The sequence below is a fragment of the Spodoptera frugiperda genome, chromosome 20 (genome assembly GCF_023101765.2).
Source record: "Spodoptera frugiperda isolate SF20-4 chromosome 20, AGI-APGP_CSIRO_Sfru_2.0, whole genome shotgun sequence".
Taxonomy (NCBI): Eukaryota; Metazoa; Arthropoda; class Insecta; order Lepidoptera; family Noctuidae; genus Spodoptera; species Spodoptera frugiperda.
In genome coordinates, this window is record NC_064231.1 from 7,344,381 (window position 1) to 7,359,838 (window position 15,458).

A 15,458-nucleotide genomic window follows, 5' to 3' on the forward strand; every position below is an offset into this window, starting at 1 on the left:
CCAACTTTTGGCCTCCTTGTAATTATAGAGCCTAATGAGTGCAAATATACATGTTAAAGTTAGAACACTAGCTAGGCTAGTGCCTACTTTTATGCGTAACAAAAGTGTTGGCTTCGGGAAACTTATGAAATACTTAATTAAATTCTACTTACATAATGAAATAATGTTTCTTATTAACTATTGTCATGAATATGCGTTGGTGGGACTGTTTTTATAGTTTTATTTACATAATATTTTAAAATTATATGTAATTATGCCTCTACTTCTTGTATTCTTATAATAATTATGAAAAATCATGCCACTTATGCTAGGAGTCTACGTCCTGTCTATTTATTTATGAAAGGCATTGATAAGATGGCATTTTGGAAGTACTTTATCATCCCACCTGGCTAAAGGGCCTACGTGTACTCCGTCAGTTATCAGTTTTGAGACAAATGTGATTGGTCCACAGCCCTTTTATTTAAAATCAACATTGAGAAAGATACAAAGAATACTTATTGTATTAGATACATATGTAGATGTCTAATAATATTCAAAACCTATCTACTTTTCTAGATAGGTTTGGAATGCCCATAAAGAGCTATTTTGTCTAATTTGTCAAACTCAGGACCTTATTGGAAAGTATAATCGTTAATATGTACTATGATAGTCTAAATAAGCAGTGTGCTAAAATTAGGAGTTGTCGTTAGGTTCATAATTGAAAAGAGGGACTGAAATTCGTATATTTTGCGAATAGGATGCGAAGTGCTTATGGACCACCCAGCTATTAGATATTCTGCAATAAGCCTAATTGTGTTGATGTCTTAAAGTAACTGCGCCCTGTAACATTTAGCATAATTTGGAGTTAAAATTGCTAAGTGATTGCAACCGTCGTGTTCGTGTTGAGCTTTGTGCACTACTACCAGCTGGGTGTTTGTAACTATAACGCGGTTAATAACAGCTGATGAGTTAAAGAGACGTGTGTAACATTCACGTTTGAGCGATGGCTCAACAAAAAAATATCCGTACACAGCAACCCTGCTGCCTATAAATGGAATATTTGGATCCCACGCTAACAGTTACAGTTTGAGTACAACGAGTGCAGTCCGATTTGAGAATTGTTGAGGTAAATGAATAAATTGCGACTTGAATTGTTCTAAAAATATATTTCATATTTAAAATTAAGTGCTGTTTTTATCTTGGTGCAAAAAGTTAAATACAAAATTCGACTATTATTTTGGTAATAATCAAGTTAAGGTGTTTTGGTCTCTGAATTCCGTCCAGCGTGCAGTAAGGGTAACTACTATTACTGTATAGTGATGTGATGGATAAGCAGCTGGGTTAACTGTCATAACCGTATCTAACATTTTTATATTTTTCTACCTTTTCTATCCTTCTTGTGTTTCAGATGTTCCGTATCGTAAGCTGTGTGTTGCTGTACAGCACTTTGATAGCAGGATTTCCATTTCCATTCCCTGCAGCGCCTGTAGTACCACCTACTGCTGTTGTCCCTACGCCTTTTCCATTTGTCCCAGGATCCACACCGGTAGTACCAACTACGGTTCCCTTTGCATCACCAGTCAGGCCGGTGATCCCTACTCCCGTTCCACTTGCTCCAGGTGCTAGGCCTGTTTTGCCTGGCATCAATAATCCTTATTATAACTACGCTGGTGGCCCTGCTATTCCTATCCTGTCGTATTCCAGCGAACATGGTGTTGATGGAACTTATGCCTTCAGGTTAGTGCACGTTGTTTAATTTCTACTTTGCTCAGAAATTAAAGTTTGGTGGACGTTGTAAATATAGGTATATTACAATTTGGTTTTTATAGAACTGATTGAAATTACTGAAGTGTTGAAGTCAACTTTAGTGTTATAGTCAGGGAATTAGATATGAGTGTAAGCGCCAATTAGCTAAACTATATTGGTATATCTACGATTTAATTTAAGTGTAGTATATATTAAAAATGTGTTTATCAAGTTTCTCTGTAGTAGGCAGGTTAGTTTTCGAGCATTATTTTATTTTTATTGTATTTAATAGTAATTTGTATGTACGTTTCAGCTTTTCTACCGCTGATGGTAAGCAAGCTCAAGAAAGTGGATATTTGAAAGATGCTTTTATCGATAATGCCGGAAACCCACAAGGGACACAGGTAAAAATAAATATTTTTTTTACATGACGTGGTTAATTTTAAAATCTAGCTCTTAGTATATAATTTCCATCCCTTTTTTCATATATTTATGCTATTCACACAACTTTACTGCTATTATGTGGTGTAGAATGTCAATAAATTCTTTTTAATTTATTAATTTTACTTTGGCTTCCAGGTTGTGCAAGGAAGTTACGCCTACATCTCGCCTGAAGGCACACCTATTCAAGTGAGCTACATCGCCGACGAAAACGGTAAAATATTTTGCTTTGCGTGTTCTCGATAGATTTATTAAAAAATAGCAATTAAAAATTGATGTGTTAAAACGTCGTGGTGGACCAGAGGTTTCAAAACTTAACAACGGTAAAATACCAATGTGACTTTTGCTGAGTTATATGTATTTTCTAAGATTATTTAGACACCACTGACTATAAGGAAAACATCGTGAGGAAACTTGGGCTTATGATTTCTAGTTATAAATGTGAAATCACTAACCCGCATTGAGCAAACGTGGTGATTAATGCTCAAACCTTCTCCATGCGGGAAGAGGCGTTTTGGTTACTAGTGGCCACTTACAGGCTGTTGATGTGATGTGAGTAATTAAAAAATAACCATTCATGGCGATATCAAAGTATTACCTCAAGAAAATAATAAGACTTCATAATCATGTATTTCATTATAACATTGAGTAAGGTAAAATAAAGTCGCTTAAAAGTGTCATACGAAAAGGAAATTCTTACATCGTATGATGCAAACCCCATAAATGGTGTTACATGTAGTCAGGCGCCGTTGCGAGTAAATCTATTCAAATTTATTCAGATAAAATATAAATACTGCCATTTAAGTACTGAAAAATGTCACGAACACTATAATTTTATAATTGATTAATGCAAATCACTATCGACGGTCTTTTGTGCTTTTACAACCTAAGATGTGAACTTTAAAAAATCTTTTATCATTAAATATTTACCTTTTTCTTTTAAATTCCAGGGTTCAGACCTTCAGGCGTGCACATTCCTGCTAACGGAAAGACTGCACCCATTTTACCTGTAGATGGAATTAATAAACAAATTTACGACCCGACATACAACCGCTACGATCCTTACAGAAACAGGTACAACAATTTTGGACCTTACAACCGGCCTTACGACCCCAGGTACCCCTACGACCCTACGAAGATCAACCCTTACTACAACCCTAATACCTACAACCCTTACCGCAACGGAGGCCAAAACAATAACTCTAACCAAGAAAATAAAAAGGAATCAGCTTAAAGATAAAACGAATAAATAAGATGCAAATTCTTTGTAGATAGAAACGAAAATGCATATTTGTAATGGTATATATGAATAAAAACTGTGATATAAAGTAAGTGGTTTGATTTAATTTCTTTCTACATCGAAAAAAATTGGCTAGACAAGATGTTACGCGGAACGACTGGTCTGCCCTCTATTAACGATGAAGGGCGACAAGACGATAATTCTTTTTTTGAAAATTTTTATTATACAAGTATTAATTGGCAATTATGAAAACAGCAACCTGTTTTTGAATAATTTAAATGCAATTTCGGTTTGACGTCAACTCGTGCGTCAGTTTTATCAAACTGGTATGGAAAGTATTGATAAATTCTTTTTTCTTTATTAAACTTGCTTCTATGAAACAACTTAAAGCTCTTTAATAGCTCGTGAAGGTTTAAAGTTAGTGTTTTCCCTATCCCTTTTAAAACCCTACTCCATTGGCTGCTTACCTTCGGCGGCTTTTAAAGATGTTGCATACCGTGGTTTGCGTAACACCCACACCAGTGTGCCGCTCTTTATATTAATCAATATGGCACTTAAGATAAATAGCTGAAAGCTTAATGCGCGACGTTTTTACATAGTTTATTTACTGCATTATTAATTAATTATGCTATATTCGTTATACAAATTTAAAAGCTGGTGTCTATCTATTTAATTCATGTTTAATCCCAATTCAGTCGAGTACCTAATAAAGTACTTTTTGATAAATGTTTATGAAATCAATGGTTTTTCGCTCGATAAGTGTAATAAGTGTATTTTTTTTGCTTTATTTTCCACAAGATATTTAGAATTCGTTGTTCGGTTAGACATAAATATGAAATCCAAATGGCTTAGAAACTTAATAATATATTGAAACAAATTAATAAGTCAAAGACAGAAACATAATTTAATTATGTGCAGAACCAAGTACCTACCACAGAGGAATAAATTAGTCCGTAAGACAAGATTTCACCAGAATACCTACACGTATCTTTTCATGTACATGTTCATAAGAATTTTTATACTCATGTTTCGAGTCATAACTTCAGAGGAGTACGATTGTTGCGAGGTGTGTGGCTGAGATCAGCTGCGTGACTTACGATCCTGTGACTTAAATCATTCAAAAAGTTCGTGTCAAAATTATCATAAATGTAATGTAACACCACAAGTGTTCATTCCAGAATTTACAGTACGAAGCAACGTCATGCCCTTTATCCCCGAAGGGGTAGACAGAGGTGCACATTACAGCACGTAATGCCGCTATACAATGTAAACCCACTTTTCACCATTTGTGTTATAAGTCCCATGTAATAGGGGTTGAGCCTATTGCCATATACTGGACACAATTTCAGACTCCGTGCTAGTTATCACTGAGAAATTTTTCGAAAAACCGAAAATACCCCAGTAATACTTTGGCTGACCCGTGAAACTACACCGAGACCCCTTGTCCGGCAGCTGTACTTGCGACCATTCGACCAACGAAGTAGTCAATTTACAGTATGGCCTCTTTTCATTACTTATTGCCAATATTAAAGAGCGAAAGATTCATTGATACCTTTCTCAAATCAAGTATCAAATCAATTATTATGTTATCGGCTTACTCACGTAATGTTTTGACGAGGAACTCTTTGAGAGTTAACATAATAATTAATTTAGTATGTCTCACGAAAGTTACAATAAGTATCAAACCCTCCAGAGATTCGTGACTTTTCCAGTACCCTTAGTATGAGTTTGCTTTACGTTGAACGAAAATGAAACGAGAGCGCGTTCGCCGCTATGATTGGCCGTCTTGAATAAACCAACCAATCAGAGCGCCGAACGCGCTTTTGTTTCGATTTCATTAAACGTAAAACAAACTTGTACTAAGCCCTCTGTAATCCCCGTTCTACTCAATGAGACAAATACTTTTTAATGCACTATTTTAGCTGTATGCACAGAAATAATGCATTTATTATTTCCTAACGTTTAAAATTTGATTTAACGTTTTGCTTAGGCAAATAAGATTTCAGTGGTCACGGCCACGAAATAACCAACCTTCTGTACCATGAATCAGAGTCGAAAATTCAATAAGAAAGTTTGATTAATAGTTTGTTTCGTAATGATTATATCCTTATGTATGAGGATAAAATAGTAATTCCCCGAATTCGAATTGTACTTGACATTTTTTTTCTTTGAACTATATAGTATGTCACAATTAGGATGCGACTGAATTCTGGGATTCACCTCCACTGATTCGCCTAGTTAACACATTGAACGCCATGGTGGTCACCTGTGACCGACGTTAGCGGATGATTTGCCTTCAACAGTTTTCAGCCAAAGACTTAAGCTTAGCTTTATACAGACAAGTGACGTCATGGCCATATGACGTCATATCGAAATTCTATTATAGTACCGTAGCTTTTGAGTTCCATTGAAAGTTAGGAAATTCGTTATCAACTTCTAATATTCTTTCATTTCATAATTGATTCATTGACGTCATAATTTTAACTTGAATAAAATTAGTCTATATTTGACAGCTCGGTTTTTAGCGAAGGTTTTCAATAGCACGACGGAGATATAAAACTAAGATGAAACTGATCTACTCATCGTATTATTTGAATTATTCATTAAGATTGATGCATTAAGATTTAGATTATGATCACAATGTTTCTACGAACCATATTACATAAGAGGAAATTCAACATTAAGCTCTCAAATGTGATGTTTTACACGCCTATGTATGTAAAGACTTCTTTAATGAACTGAAGCGCTTCATATAATAAACATTAAAAATTCTGATCACGTACTAATTAGCAGGCTCATTACTCCTCAACACGCAACATTACAAAAAACTATAGCAATAAAATTAAAATGAATGTATGTATTAAAAATTTACGAAAAAGCAATAATTTCCAATTTCATCTTGAGCTTTATTGGGCCATTTAAGCCTTATTGGTAAGAGAATTAAGTCCTTATTCAATTGTTTCTTGCGATGTTTCGGTACCATAAGGGACGCCAACTGTCCTTCGTTGTACACATGATCATAAAATATATACAGAATCCGTTGCGATGTGTAATTGCGACAAAAGTTTTCGGTATAAATACCGGGGGTGAATCCAAAATGCATCATTCCATTGCTTTTGTAATACACGCATCCTTCTTACTGCATTCTACTTGGTTCAACATGAAGTGCATTGTGAGTTTCATTGGCCCTCAATTTTGGATTTTTACTCTCATACTTTCGTGGAGTAGTGAGCATTTACATTTGTACAGTTTAGTTTCAAGTTAGAATTCCTTGTTTTTTCTGTTTTTAGTGGAAACAGTCAAAAAGTAACTCTAGGATTGTTACCAAATTTCTGCAAGTAAGTGTCTATCATTATTAATTTAATACCCTTGATCCTTAATTCCAGATACTCCTAGCATGTGTGTTTGGCGCAGTGTACGCTGACGTCAGTAGTTTCCAGCCCTTCCAACCACAGGGCATATACCAACAGCAACAACAACAGCCTCAGCAGTACACCACAGAACCCATTCCCATCATACGACAGGAACATGTCCAGAATCCTGATGGGTCTTACAAATGGAGGTAGGTCTTCAAACTTAGTTATTTATTTTATATATTTATTTATTCCATTTCCACACAGTCCTAAAATGTAATATTTTAATATACTAAGCCCCACAAAACCGTTGTAATGGTTTGACTGTGGGGTCGCTGAGTCTCTATGTTAATATGTTAAACATTTCTAAAAATTAAAAGTGTCCAAGTAATATAATTTTAATTTATTTAGTTGAGTAGCTTTAGAGTATTGTGTATAGACAACAGACGGTATTAAATATAAAGATACATAATAACTGCCGCACTCAGAGACATTTAATGATTACTTAAACTATTTCTTAGTAACGATTTTGTATCGAAATCAATTGCTAAGGATTGAGTTAAGTAACCATTAAATGACTCTGAGTACGGCGGTAAGAGGTTTAAGTTAACGTAAAACTTATTGAACTTAATAACAACAAATGTGTAAAAACGAGTTCCCATAATAAATGTCGCTTTAGTGATCGTTATATAATTACGCTATAAGCATAACTATTTAACTGATGTTTTATTATACAAAAGCAAAAGTATAAGTTAGTATATTTATTTTCCCATTCATTAATAATATACTTATAGATTTGAATATGAAAGATTGAATTATGTTCGTATATAAAGATGTTACATTTAACATATGTATTAAACCTGAAGGTTATCCATCAATCTTTATTATACTTAGTTATTAAATAACAAAACTCACAGATATAAGATACAAGCGTCTTGAAAAACTTTTACATTTTTGTTTAAAGGTCACTTCCAAAAAATTTCAAATTTAAATTAAAAACTTCATTAGGTACAATCTTCACGAAATTGTATTAAGATATGTTTTTTTAATTTTACAACTAATGATATCCACCTTAGAGTCTGTTTTGAATTAAAGCGTAATTTGTGTGAACCATCTGTCACATAAGTTTATAGGGTACTTATATGAAGGTAGTGAAAAGATCTATATTTTTTTTATGTTTCAGTTACGAGACGGGCAACGGCATATCTGCAGAAGAACAAGGGTATGTGAAGAACCAAGGTATACCCGAGCAGGAAGCTCAAGTAGCCCAGGGACAGTACCAGTACACAGCACCTGATGGACAGGTATATAAATAAATTATTTGCTATATATTTTCTATCAACGTCGTAGTGATAACAAGCGTGAGTTTTGAACAAATTACTGTAGTGTTATAATGCGATTTTATTTTTGAAATTCTTAATTATGAGCATGAGCAAGAGACTGGTTTGTTCTCGTTGTACGGAATAGGCTCACCTCTTTTTACCCGACGACGAATAGGACGGGTATTTTTTTTACAAATTAGTTTGTAGTATAAATTGCACGTATTACACATCTTCAAATAACAAACGACATGATCATTTTTTGTATTGTCCTTCTTTATTGACAAAGTGTACGTTTAAAATCTATGTTGCTTATACAAATCACAACACGTGTTGTCAAAATCAAGACGTTTTTAGTTCTAGCTGGAAAATAAATGAAGTCTTTTAAAATTTTATTTACACAAAATAGTTGAAGCTACTAAAAAAGTCTGCAAAATGTAAATTACTAAAATGTATGTGAATTTTAATGATACAAATCGAAAATTATGTGCATTTATTCAACAATTTATAATAATTTTGTGCCTAATATTGAGGCTTAGTGAAATATTGAAATTTATATATTATTTATTCGTACATAAATCAAAGTATTTCGTTAATGTTACGCTGGTTTTCGTTAGTAACTTTTGACGCATGCGCCTAAGAGAAATGGTAGAGCAAGCATTATTTAGATAAGTAACTGAATAGTAAACTTTTGCAGGCTTACTACAAGTTGCAATCGACTTGATTGAACAACAGGTGGCACCACAAACAATATTATAGCATTCTGAGATTTAAATTTTCGGGTCAGGCAAAGTTCAAACATAAAAATTAATATCCACGCATTATTTTAAAAGCTAGGCATTTCAACTTATGACAAACTTCTAACTATAATATTTGAACAATGGTTACGGAATCACACTTGTCTTTAATTTTAGAATGATGTTGTCATATATGACTGAGCCTTCCGCCTATTCACTGATTAATCTACTGACAAGCTATTCATTTATCTTTTTTTTGTGAAGATGTTTATACTTGCTCTAACAACCTTCAATTTTGTCCTCAATTGGCTTCAAATATATCCACTTGTACAAATAAATAGAACAGAATTCTTGATATATCTATTTCAGGAAATTATAGGATGCTGTTAATATATTTTTCCTTGTCGACTTTATAACTTAGAGACCGGATACAATGTGTCAAAGCAAACATTTTTAAGGTCCACGAAAAGTCTAAGAATCAAACATGATTCAAGTAAACGAAGACATATTTAAACAATCAATATTTCAATGACTTTGTGGTATAATATTATTAAATAGTTTTATTTAGTTTGCCTCGTTAGTTTGTTTGGGTCAAATCTAATCATTGAAATTTTACGCCTTTCCTGAAGACAGATCGATCTGATAATTGGGGCACTATCTTTATTTTGATATTCGCATACATTAAAACCTTTTAACAGAAAAATATTTTTATGTGTCATTACTAGCTACCCGTCCACGACTTTGCCCGTGGTCCATGGAAAAAATGTACTGTTGCATAGAACCATTGCAGTTATTTGTAGGACATGTATAATTATTCCTTTAACTTGTCTTCCTGACATTCTAAGTGATGACACGTTACCTTCATACATAGGTAATATAACTTACCAAGGCGAAAATAATAAATACCTCCGATGAAAGGTCGTCTCGCCTGTAATCATAGAATTTTTTCATCCAAAAATTTGCATACTATAACGTCATCCTTATAATTCCTCGAAGGAACATAATTACAGAATACAGAGCAAATAGTACTTATTACCTAAGTAGTAAGGTTGTGTTTTCTAAACTTCAAACATTTTCCATTTATCTTTCAGGTAATTCAGCTGCAGTACTTAGCAGATGAGAATGGATTCCAGCCGCAGGGCGCTCACATTCCAACATCACCACCGATTCCTAGAGAAATCCAGAGCGCTTTGGACTACCTCGCCACTCTACCGCCACCCAATCCAGAAAACAGAGACTATGGAAGGAATTAGACACATCATTCAATGGACTAGGATTTATTCAAATGAAACTCAGTCATAGGTTACCCGTCCACTCTAGTTATATCGCTAAACATAAAAAAAAAACAAAAAAAGGATGTTACATAATACGTGATCTGTTGATAGGTAGTTAAGATAATTTTATTTTTTGCAAAGTATAATATATTATGGTTTTATGTTAAGTGTCTCGTTTTATTGGAATTTCTATTAAAACAAGTTATCTCCTTTTGATATTTGATAAGAACTTGATTTTATTTTTGTCACAAGTCGTCGAAACTTGAATATGTAAGAAAATTATTAATCAGAGTAAGATTTATTAGGAATAGACGTACAAAAAATATGTTTAGAAGAAAATTAGTCGGTATAAGGATTGCGCAAAATAATTGGTGGCCAGTTAGAGCTCAATTAAAAACCGTTTATTTTGATCTAATAATTTCATTTCGTAAGCTGGAGATTAAATGTTTGTTTGTTCATTCACAAGGTTAGAGTTTATAACTGTCTGGTGATTATCGTCTCACGGGCTGTCAATGGTAATTACACCCTGCGCTTGGCGTGGACAGCTCTTTAATGTTCGAGGACTGTCAAATATTAAAACAACCGCTTTGATATGTGTACAAAACCTAATATTACACTTAATTATTAACGCTATCTCAGTCAGAATCCAATATTCCTTTGATTAGTTCAACGAATTCCAAATTAAATGTTCTAATGAAAGTCAATTTTTTTCCAATAATTAGTACATTAGGCTATACATACAATGATCACAATACCTACCATCGTAATATCATATCCATCACTTACATATGTCCGCGTCCTAAGCGGCTGAAGTTCGTTCGGCTCGACCCCTTACTCAATAACCGGTCTGTTCACTTTCCCTGCAACTCCGTGTCAAGGTCGCTTGAACATCGACATGCCCCATACAGGTACAAAAAACATCGAAGAACACCCAAAAGAAGAGAACTATGCATCATGGCTAATTACGAAGGTTATAATTTGCGTAATCCGACACGTCTGGCTCGCAATGCAATGTTTTGTTGTTATCCGGGTAGACTAGACAGTGTAACTTATTCATTTTAATAAGAAACAAGATATTATAATAAAAGAAAATAAGAAATAAGTATTTATAATACTGGCGCCAGACATGTGTCCACTTTTTTGTTCACATAAGTGTGGCACTGACACACACACACACAATATTATACTCTAATGCTATTTTATCTGCCATGCCCTGTCTCTGTATGTGTCAAGTACTCAGCTAGACTAGTATAGAATGCTTTAGGAATTAAGTCCACCTATGTTGGTGCATTGTTTGTGCATGATACTTTAAATAAAAAAATCGCTACCACACGAGAAGTCTTTGCATACAATGAGAGCTCTAGTCTGTCATCTATTGTGTTCATTCGTAATAGGTTTGTGTATGTATGTTACGTACCTACTCTACCTACATGTACTTACCTACTTAAAAGAAAAATAAACACTTGTTTATATCTGTCGTAGTACTCAAGTGTTTTATGGGTACACTCTAAATATTTTTTAGTAGCATTTAAACAGCTTTGGGCTTTTTTATATGTTTTAAAATAACAAAATGAGAAAAGTTGTTTGAAATTGTTTATGTTACGAAATAGTTAACCACTTATATGTTTGGTATGGGAATTACTACTACCAAATCTTTATTAAATACTATGAGGTTACTTAGGCTGTTTTTTTTTGAAGTTTGTATCACAAATAAACCCAGAAAGCTGACCTCATCAAGGCTTAAGCTGCCTTACACCCACCACGTGACAAGGTCTCAGTTCTATTTGACTAGTTATTCTGTCATCTTCTTTTTGGAACGATGACATTAATGTTGTATACATTACATACATTTAAATAGGTACTAATCAGATGACCTATATTGCCGTGCACCTCACGTGTTCAAAGACTTACAGCTGCCACGAAATCTGAAGAGACGTAACGCTGTAAAAAACAAAGTATTGGATTATTCGCAAAAAATATCGTTATTTGAACAAATATTAACTGGAGATTTAAATGTCAAATGACTTCATCAAATTATCATAGCCATACATAAGTCACCCGTGGGGCCACTCCCAACAAATAGATGGTAATGCAGCAATATCAGAAATTGCCTGAAGACATTCTATTCACTAAAATATCTACAATACGATTTACATAAGAGATATAAGAGAAATCTTTTGTTGTCTGAATACCTATTCATAAAGACTACCATGGATGGATTCACTTGCATAATACTGTAGGCAGTATTGATCCGATACCGACAATTTAAATGATTGAGTATATATGTGTCAGAGTGACTTGGCAATTGCTATTCATAGGTTCGCACTTAATTGTAACATAAGGTATGGAATCACCAAGTATTGACACATAATATCATGTTTAATACAAAAGCTGACAGCTCAAATCATAAAGAAAAGCATAATATAATATAATGTTATATATGGTCTAGGACTCAGTGCTTAACTAGAAACTTCTCTCCACAAAAAAGCTAGAAATCATAAGAATATAACTTTTTCAAGCAGTAACCAAAATAGACGACAGTTTAGATATTAAAATATGAGACTCACCGAAACGACTGTCGCTGGTGAAGGCAGACGATCAAATCAAGACCACAGTGTTAAAAAAGAAAAAACTGAAAGTACTTAGTGAAAATAGAATGTACGACTTGAACTTGTGCAAATTGGTAGAACAAAGACAATACTGTTTACAATGCCTAGATATTGACGAGTTTCTGTTATCAATTTACAACCTTAGTTCTATTTAGGTATTCTAGGAATTGAAAAATTAAATGTCAATAAAAGACGAGAGACTTTTATTGACACGTTTTTCTATTTTTACTAGGTATTATAATATTTTATTAACATGTTGTTTTACGATTCTATTTTATTGGCAAACCTGAACAACAAAAGCTTGTTTAATTTTATTCTGGGAAAATACGCTGAGTATTAACCCACTCTTTAAGACAACGTCATCGTTTATTGTAGCTCTGTGGTTTAGCATATTATAATTGAACCTATGACCTTTTACATTTCTTAGTGCTTTAGACGAATTATACAAACTTATCAGTGGCAGTTATTTTATTTGATAATAGTATGTATTTCTGAATACTTCATAATTTTATACAAAATAAACGTATTTTTTCGTACAAACTCTGAACTCTGTAGTACGAGTACAAACTGTTTTAAAAGGATTTTAAACTAATCTTGCTAGGTACCTATTTAACAAAAGCTTGGTATAAAGCTTGAAACAGTTTACAGGTTCGACTTTAGATAAATATCTAAGATAAACTTAAACGATGAATATTTTTTTGAAGAATATTGTGATTGATCGGATCGGATTTATTTTAAGTAGTGCCTGTTATTCGCAGCATCGTGTTAACATTAGGACATAGATCATTTTCGTATAATTGTTATATGATGACAGTTAAATATGGACAACATTACGAAATAGGTAATAGGTAGAGAGGTTAATAACCAAGCTCATTATCCGCGGATACGATGGCGAAACTATAGACTTGATTGGATCGATGTGTCATGGATCCTCTCGAGAACTTTACGTAATTGGCGCTGTGTGCTGTACTACGGGCGGTACTTGAAGCTCGCCACGAGCCATTGAAGAAATTCTATTATCACGCACCCGTGTCGTGAACTTCACCTCGAGAAGAGTCAGATCGCGTGTACATATGATAATTATATACTAGTTTATTGCCTATTAATATGTTACCTACTACCTACTACAAAAATACACATATTATAAATTCAATAAATTTTTAAATGCCAATGATGGAAATGAAGTCTAGTATTAGAATCGTACGATGATTACGATGAACGTACTGTACGTTTGAGAATTTGAGTAACTGTGACAAATTCGGCCGTGGGCAATTGTCGATTTGTATGAATGTAAATCTTTTGGGTAAACACAGCTTGCGCTACTAAGGCCAATACTGAATATATGGGAGATCCGTTATGTTTGTTGTTTACCATTACGTCGCCGTCAAGTTGACATACACGAGGCGAGGTAATGCACCCAATGTTTACTTATTTCATAGATTTTGCGACACAACAATGAATTGTGAAACTAGGATGTAGGGAGGTGGGCAAGTGTGATAACTATAAAAACTCAAATTTTCAGGCCTGAAAGCATCAGTCGACAACAGTTATCACTGCTTGTTACACCATCACTAAACATAACAAAATGAAATCTATTGTAAGTGTTTGTGTCCTCAGTGTTACCAATCACAAGTTCAGTCACGTGTTCAGAGAAAAACTCAGTTTTGTGTATTGTGCTTTAGTTGGAATATAATATAAACAACAAACGTTTCAAAACAGACATTTATCTCAATCATATTAGTGTTCTGAAAATAATTAGTTATCAAAATAATTGTTTTTGTGCTTAATTAAGTTCACTTATTAATTATATTTTTTGAACGCAGGTGTTGGCTTGTATGCTGGTTGCGGTGGCGTTCGCTGCCCCACAACAAGGAGCCCCTGCCGAACCCATCCCCATTGTGAAGGATGACAGCCAGATCAACGGTGACGGATCCTACCAATATGCCTTCGAAACTGGCAATGGTATCTCTGCTGACCAGAAGGGAGAGCTGAAGAAGGTTGGAGAGGTTGATGCTTTGGAAGTGCAGGGAGAGTTCTCCTACCCTGGCGAGAACGGTGAACCCATCCACTTGACTTACACCGCTGACGAGAACGGCTACCACCCAACTGGTGCCCATCTGCCCACCGCTCCCCCAGTACCTGAAGCCATCCAGCGCTCCCTCGCCTACCTCGCCACCGCCGCCCCACCTCAAGCTGCTGAGGCACAATAGATTTCAAGTTGGCTGATGCAATAATACTCATAATCACATTGTGATGCGTATTTTATAATTTTCTACTATGAATAAAGCTAACGTAACTCATTACTAAGCAATTTCATTCTCCAATCCCTACTTAAATCAAATTTAATTATAATTACTATTTAATGCTCGTTATTGAATTAAAATAACTAGTTCACAAGCTGAACTAATGATGCTTATTTAAAATATGTTTTACTCTCTTTTATTATTTTTTGAAATGTGAAGGTCAAGTAATATGAATAAGAACAATTTGATGAAGAACCGGCCAAACCGGCGTCGGCTATCTAATTAATTTTAAGTATCACCAAAATAAATAGATTTATAATATTACAAAAAATCAGTAGATGTTTTGAATTTTCTAGAACTTAATATTAGATTCAGTAAAAATGTTTTGATTACAAGTGTGGTTTCCCGTGTAGAAGTCTTATAATTTCAATTCCTATGTCAGTCGATGTATCTATTATTTCTCTTTTGTGATATATCATTACACAATACTTTAAAATTGATCATCATCAATCTTAAA

General features: G+C 34.1%; 2 protein-coding genes across 2 annotated transcripts; both read left to right on the forward strand.

The window, feature by feature from the left end:
• The first annotated feature begins 965 nt into the window (after positions 1-965).
• LOC118261727 (uncharacterized) lies at positions 966-10,256 on the forward strand. Its single transcript, XM_050701517.1, has 9 exons — positions 966-1,105; positions 1,388-1,716; positions 2,039-2,129; positions 2,305-2,380; positions 3,117-3,397; positions 6,441-6,578; positions 6,793-6,968; positions 7,943-8,063; positions 9,907-10,256. The coding sequence occupies exons 2-9, from the start codon at positions 1,388-1,390 to the stop codon at positions 10,066-10,068; spliced, it is 1,374 nt and encodes a 457-aa protein (XP_050557474.1). The 5' UTR covers positions 966-1,105; the 3' UTR covers positions 10,069-10,256.
• A 3,964-nt stretch (positions 10,257-14,220) lies between these two features.
• On the forward strand, positions 14,221-15,001 carry LOC118282304 (endocuticle structural glycoprotein SgAbd-8-like). Its single transcript, XM_035603324.2, has 2 exons — positions 14,221-14,295; positions 14,522-15,001. Exons 1-2 carry the CDS (start codon positions 14,284-14,286, stop codon positions 14,906-14,908), a joined length of 399 nt encoding a protein of 132 aa, XP_035459217.2. The 5' UTR covers positions 14,221-14,283; the 3' UTR covers positions 14,909-15,001.
• Positions 15,002-15,458: the final 457 nt, after the last annotated feature.